The 6841-nt window shown below is 41.0% G+C and overlaps 1 protein-coding gene across 1 annotated transcript in view; it reads right to left on the bottom strand.

Moving 5' to 3' along the window:
* Positions 1-5160, bottom strand: part of ddah2 (DDAH family member 2, ADMA-independent) — an 8917-nt gene extending 3757 nt beyond the window's left edge. The window contains exons 1-4 of the mRNA XM_017307374.1: positions 4991-5160; positions 3942-4372; positions 2153-2341; positions 1645-1756 (exon numbers count right to left, since the gene is read on the bottom strand). Coding sequence (XP_017162863.1) covers positions 1645-1756; positions 2153-2341; positions 3942-4241 — 601 coding nt within the window. The 5' untranslated portion in view covers positions 4242-4372; positions 4991-5160. The remainder of the gene's footprint in view (positions 1-1644; positions 1757-2152; positions 2342-3941; positions 4373-4990) is intronic.
* Between the last annotated feature and the right edge of the window lie 1681 nt (positions 5161-6841).

A 6841-nucleotide genomic window follows, 5' to 3' on the forward strand; every position in this document is an offset into this window, starting at 1 on the left:
TCCTTGTCAGAGTTGCCCCTTCTGTCCAGAACCTGTCCAGAGCTACGGACAGGTTCTGGACAGAACTACAGTTCTGGACGGGTTTCCTGAGTCTGGACCCAAAAGGTCTGACTACCGAGTCACTTAGTGTCGAGTAATTTGCTCCAAGTACTTAGTCCTTCCTCCTTTTCTTCCCTAGTCCTTCATACAGAGAAACAACAAAACAGAGAAAGAGGAGGAATGAATAAAAGAAGAAAGAAACAAGGAAACAAAGAGGAAATGAAGGAAGGATGAAAAGAAAAAAGTAATGGAGCAAGCAAACAAAAAAGGATGAAAAGAAGTAAGGAAGGAAACKAGGAGAAAAGGMGGATGAAAGGAATGAGGAAAAWGAAAAGAAGGAAGGTAGGAAAAAACTAATGAACAAGGAAAGTAAGTAAGGAATGAAGGAAACGAAAGGAAGGAGGAATGAAAGAAACGACAAAGAAAAAATGAAGGATGAAAATAAACAAGGAAAAAAGGAAGGAAGGAAGGAAATAAAGGAAAAAAATAAGATGAACTAAGTAAGGAATGAAGGAAAGAAAAAATAAGAAGCAAGGAGAGAAAGAAGGAACAAAGGGGGAAAAGAGCAAGGAAACAAAAAAGGAAAGAATGAACGAACATGAAGAAAATAAAGGACATAAGGAACAAGGGAAGTAAGTAAGGAATGAAGGAAACAAGAGGAAAGGAGGAATGAAAAATGAGAAAAGGAGAAGCAAACAAGGACATAACGGAGGACTAAAGGAACAAGGGAAGTAAGGAATGAAGGAAAGAAGCAAACAATAAGGAATGAAGGAACAAACGGGAAAGGAAGGGTAAAAGGGAACAAGGGAACTAAGTAAGCAATGAAGGAAACAAAAACAGGAAGGAAGGAATAAGGAGAGAAGGAAGGAACAAGGAAACACAAAACGATGAAAGAATGAAATGAATTCCACATTTTATCTTGTTCAGTTTTCCTCCAGATCTTGAGTCCCTAAAATCAAATTTAAATCTTTTCCAGAGTCWGAAGGATCCATGGAGCCAAACAAAGGAAATGAACACGAAGTTTAGTTTATGTTGCAGCTAATGAGGCTAAATGCTACAAGGAAACTGCTTTGCTTTTCATTGGACGAGTTAAGAGTCAGCCGTAACTTTGAGATGACAAATATTCCAGCTGACAAGCCACTCTTTATTAAAATCTTCATTAAAATCAGATTTTAAATCGAGATTTCCACCCATGTTTTCAGAAAGAAACAAAAGAAGAATGAAAACTGGGTCAAATTCCTCTTAAGGAGAAAACATATGAGCACGACAAACGCTTCCTGTTAAATCCCCCGCCCAGAGCGAACAAACACCATCCACCCAAACAGCATCCATAAAACCGAGTGTGTGTGAGAGAGAGAGAGATGCACTCAGCAGAAGTGGGGAAAATCAATCCTAACGTTGGTTCTCATCAGTCCAGAGGGAGGGCAGCGCGCAGTCCTTCATTATTCCAGGAATGAGGCGACCTCATTCATCACCGCTCACAGACAAGAATTCCCAAAATGCAATAAAGCAAATGACCACCTGCTCACTTTGGCAGCGGCTCCGTTTACAGTCCTGGCAGCGACCCGGCCTCCACCGCGCCGCACAAATGTGGTAATTTAACACTTTTCACTTCCTCCAACTTCTCTGAAAGAGCTTTAAACTCCAGGAGTTTAAAGAACTTCAAAACATCGRCCTGGTTCCAGGCTGTTGGTGACAAACGCTTCATGACAGATTTCTGTTTTTAACCATTTAAAGGTTAAATAATCTGTTTCTGAATATGACACTAGATTATTTAGGGGTTAAACAAATTAGGAAGCTGGAGAAAAACAGAAGAAGTGCCTGGATTTTAAATTATTCACAGCAAATGATCTGAAAGCTCAGTCCTCAGAAAGCAGGAAAAAAAAACTAATAAAAGGTTTAAAAAGACGAGAGAAAATCAAAAATCACACGGACGGACAAACAGATGGGTTGAATCTAGACAAATCCAGGGAATACAAGTATTCCCGTTTTCTTTCTAAACTTCTCCAGACTCCCCCAGACTGTCAGGTCCCTGAACGCACCGCTCCTCCATCGATCATCCATCTACTTTGTACCAAGTTCCAACCGGCTTCTCTCTGCTGCTGCTCCTTACCCTGAAGGTGTCTGCCAGCACCTCGGCTCCTCTGCGGTTGGTGTGGGAGGAAATCCCCACGAAGAACTCCCTCCCTGTGAACAGGACGTCGCTGCCCTCCAGCGTGGCGCCGCCAGAGTCGCCTTGTTCGTCGCCCATCTCAACCACGGTCAGGTTGAGCTCTGACATCACCCTCCTCACCGCGTCCGCCTGAGGAAGAGGAGAAACGGGTACRGGAAACGCCGCGCTGTTAAACTGCWAATTTACTCAGCTGCCAAAGGGTTGCAGTTCTTAAAGTCGACACTAGRTGGCACTGARCACAACATGCTGCTCCTTTAAGSGTATTCTCTATTAACRAACTGAATTTTAACTTAAAATTTTTGTCAGCTAAAACTTTATATTGAGTGACCGATACACAAGAGCAGATCTATTCAATCTAATTCTATGCGACATCATGCTTTATTATTTATTTTACATTACATTTAGAATTCCTAATAACACCCTCTGAACCACTTGATAGAAAGTTTGTTGTAGTTTACTTTTATGTTCAGCTAAGGTAGTCAACATATTGTTTTTGTCCATTTCAGTTTCTTTATTATTTATTTTACATTGGTCGCTTTACTCATAATTGCACTCACTRAACTTCAAGTGTGTCTTACTGGTGCAGAGTTATTAAACAAACTGGTACTTCAGTACACTTACGTCTGTGTTTTTAAACAACATTTCTCCAGTGGTCAGCCTTTAAAGACCGAAGCATAGCTGTAGCAACATAAATGGATAAATAGAAATTGTATTAAATSTAAAAACAAAGTAAAAGTCTGGAAATCCAAATATKTTTCTATTCTCTGCCTACATTTTCCAAATAGAACAGATTATTAAACTTATAGCAAGATAYTTTTTCCATGTTTTTAGTGAAGCAATCAGCCAGTGGAACTAGAACGTGGTTGCTAGGTTACAGGGTGGGCTTGGTTGGTGTTGCTAGGAAACGGTGCCAGTGGAACCAGAACTTTTTCATCAATATTAAGGAATGATTAACTTAAAAAAAGCTTCTATATCTTGTTGAAAAGTTACTTTTAAGTTAGTTTTGTCTTATTTCACGTGTAGTAAGATATTTGCACTAGAAACTAGACTAAAATTACTTGGTAAGTTTTGTGTTTTTTGCAGTGTCACCCAGAAATTTCAACACAATGCGAAATAAAACCACAACTCTAATCTATCAATATTTATAAAAGGAATAATTTCTTTTTAAACCAGCTGTGAATCAAGATATTTCATAATCAGATTTTTTTTAAATAACCCCCTTTAGCTTTTTATGTAGCAGAGTTTCATGCCACAATTTCTGGAAATATTAGCAAAATGATAAAATGACAAATCCTGAAAGATGTCAGAATACTCATTATTTGAGGAATGCAGAGGGTGAGGCTGAACTGCTGCACCTCAAATCAGGCTTTGGTCAAGTAGATAAAATATTACCAATAACGCTGCACAGCTGATCTCATACATTTATAGAAATAGGGATGAATTAAGTTTGTTCCCCTGTATCTTGCTGTGAAGGTACTTTTAAGTCAATTTTGTCTTATTTAAAGTGTGCTAAGATATTTGCACTAGAAACTAAACCAAAACTACTTGGTAAGATCTGGTGTTTTTGTAGTGTAGAGTTTGGGTGATGTGCTCCATCTTCCTGGTTTTAGTCAGAACCCCAGCAGCAGCAGCAAGCTGTTCAACTTGAGCCGGCCCTGCAGCTTCACTGTCCTGAAACAGTCCGACGTCTCTGAGCCCCACTGAAGGTTTTCCTCGTGTGCTGCGTTACCTCGCTGCGTCTCTGCTGCTTGAACGGTCTGGTGATGAGCGCCGTGTCTCCCTGGATCACCGCCACGTCCTCCACCCTCCAGCTCTCCGGCAGCTCGGGGTCGGGGGGGATTTCGATCAGCTGCAGGCCCACCTTCTGCCTCAGAGCCCCGGTCAGGCAGCCGAACTGACGCTGGGCTTTGGCCTGGTCCACCGTGACCTCCCCGTTCTCACGGCCCTCTCCAGCTGTTTTCCCAAAGGTCTCTGGGATGCCTCTCACCACGGCGTGGGTGAAACGGCCATAAGGGCACATGTTCGCCATGACTCCGGCTCAATGCTTCTGCTCTAAAGTGGGTTTTCTCCGTCCAGACACAAGGAAGAGGAAGTGGGGATGTTTAAGCAGAGATGCTCATCCTGGTTGGCTTCTTCATCGATTATCTAATCCAAGCAGACCTAAGAGAGGAAGACGAGCACATTAGCATTCAGGGCAGGAAAAAATACACTTGTAGCTAAAGATTTGAACGTGAAAACAAGCWGGCATTGTTTAGCGTTGGAATATCTGATAAGACTGGGATTTGCTGCAGCTTTTCCCCAGATGTGGGACAATTGGCCTTTTATCATCTTTCCTGTAAGTCACAGCAGCCCCCCCACAGGGGGCCTGCAGAGAGGGAGCGGGTCCCCCTCCATACAGGATGTTTTCTTTAAAACTAAAGCAACAAGTGCTCCAATTTAAAATTCAAGTATTTTTAGGACAGAGCAACACATCAAACATCTCAGGAATACTTTTAAATGCTTAAATTAACATTTAAGCATTAAATCTAGGTCAGGGTTGCATTAAAATGTGAGCGCATCGTTAGCAGAGTTCATGTTTTTATCATTTTAATCCCCTCTTTGTTTGGGTTTACCCGGCTGCAGGAATCAGCGTAAAGCCGCGCCGCCCCAACAGTTCAGCAGATCTTTCCAAACACTTCTGATGATGTTCCACATCTTTCCAAAACAACAGGGGAAGAGGAAACCAGCGCCACACGCGGGTCAGATAACAGATAAAACTCAAAACTCACGCCTGCTCACCTGCTTTAAGTGTGTTTTTTATGCCTTCTGCTGTGTTTTGTCCAGTTTAATTTAATTTCCACGCCAGCTCTGCTCCCGTTACTCGCTGGATCCCTTTTTCTCTGCTGACCAACCGGAGAGTCAAGAAAACGACTGTGGATGTGAGGACTTCCGGTTKGGTTTTTCAAAATAAGGCGATTAGCTAACCCGAAATGTAAACATTGRTCAGACGTCAAACTTAATCAAATGCGCTTTAAAGTGACGGATCACAGTTCGGTGGGCAGATTTATTTTACAAACGGGGATAAATTATGAATATAATGTTTTGAATAAATTAACACAGTGGCGCAGTTGGTAGAGCTGTTGCCTTGCAGCAAGAAGGTTCTGGGTTCAATTCCCGGCCTGGGGTCTTTCTGCATGGAGTTTGCATGTTCTCCCTGTGCATGCGTGGGTTTTCTCCGGGTACTCCGGTTTCCTCCCACAGTCCAAAAACATGACTGTCAGGTTAATTGGCCTCTCTAAATTGTCCCTAGGTGTGAGWGTGTGTGTGCATGGTTGTTTGTCCTGTGTGTMTCTGTGTTGCCCTGCGACAGACTGGAGACCTGTCCAGGGTGACCCCGCCTCTCGCCCGGAACGTTAGCTGGAGATGGGCACCAGCACCCCTCCCGACCCCACTGAGGGACAAGGGTGAAAGAAAATGGATGGATGGATGGATGGATGAATAAATTAAAATGCATGGTTCAAACACCAATTAAATAATACACRCAGTGGAGAAGCTAATATTTACAAGCTTCCTTATTTCCGGTTTTGGGAGTACAGCCAATCAGTACGAAGGAAAATAAATAGGGCTCCTGGATTGGCTGCTTTGTACACCATCTAATTCCCACTTCCCAAAATGCATTTTCTTTCAAATATTTTAGATTTTCTCTACAAATAAGTAATTATGTTCCACAGAAACAAAATTACCTTGATAAAGGACAGAAAAATGAAAAAGAGTTTTTTGTTTTTTAGATTTACATCTGTATTACGTCTTACAGTTTATGTTAATTAATTTACTTTCTACTTAGCTTTTATAAACTCACAAACTCACCCAAATGATGAAGGGCATCTACCTCAATATATATTTACTTCTGTGCAAGTAAAAATCTGTCGTCCAAGAAATTGCATAAATTAAAGCAAGTAAGTAATTTGTAGAAAGGCTACTTTAGAACTGAGGACCTCATCATAAAATGTGATCTAATGTTATCAAACAGGCAAAAACGTGCAATTTCTAGTATTTTAAAGCATAAAATATAAAATAATGCAATTTCAAAATGGCAGGAATAACACAGCTACAAATCAACATTTTTAAACATAACACTTATGAATCTAATATGACGTAGTTTATATATTTATATATTAGAACAGGGTGACAGAAATTACAYGATCCCCAAATTACATAAAAGTCTCAACAGAACATCAGAACAAAAACATTTAGTACACCACAAAAAGGTGTGGTTTACTAAAAACTAGTCTTAAAATACTTTTTTTCCCTTCAAAACGTTATTCAAGTCCATGTAACTGAGTAAATATAAGTTCTTACGCACCACCTCTGATAATAAATATTACATTTCAGGAAGGAATTGGTGACCGTTGTGCTTTTAATTTCTGAAGCCCAGTTGCATGACTTCCGGTTTCGTCGTATATTTGAAGGTGGCTTGATGCAGCTGCTCTCCCGGCGCCCCCCATCCCCCACCGCCCTGTCCAGACTCAATCAGCGTTGATTCCCGTGTCACAGACGCTGATGTTTTAAATCTCAGTAATTAATCACGATCACGAAGAACCAACCTGTCTTTCTTTTTAGCCCTTTCTTTTGAAACCAATATTCAATACA

This window comes from Poecilia reticulata, linkage group LG11 (assembly GCF_000633615.1).
Source record: "Poecilia reticulata strain Guanapo linkage group LG11, Guppy_female_1.0+MT, whole genome shotgun sequence".
In the NCBI taxonomy this organism is placed as follows: domain Eukaryota; kingdom Metazoa; phylum Chordata; class Actinopteri; order Cyprinodontiformes; family Poeciliidae; genus Poecilia; species Poecilia reticulata.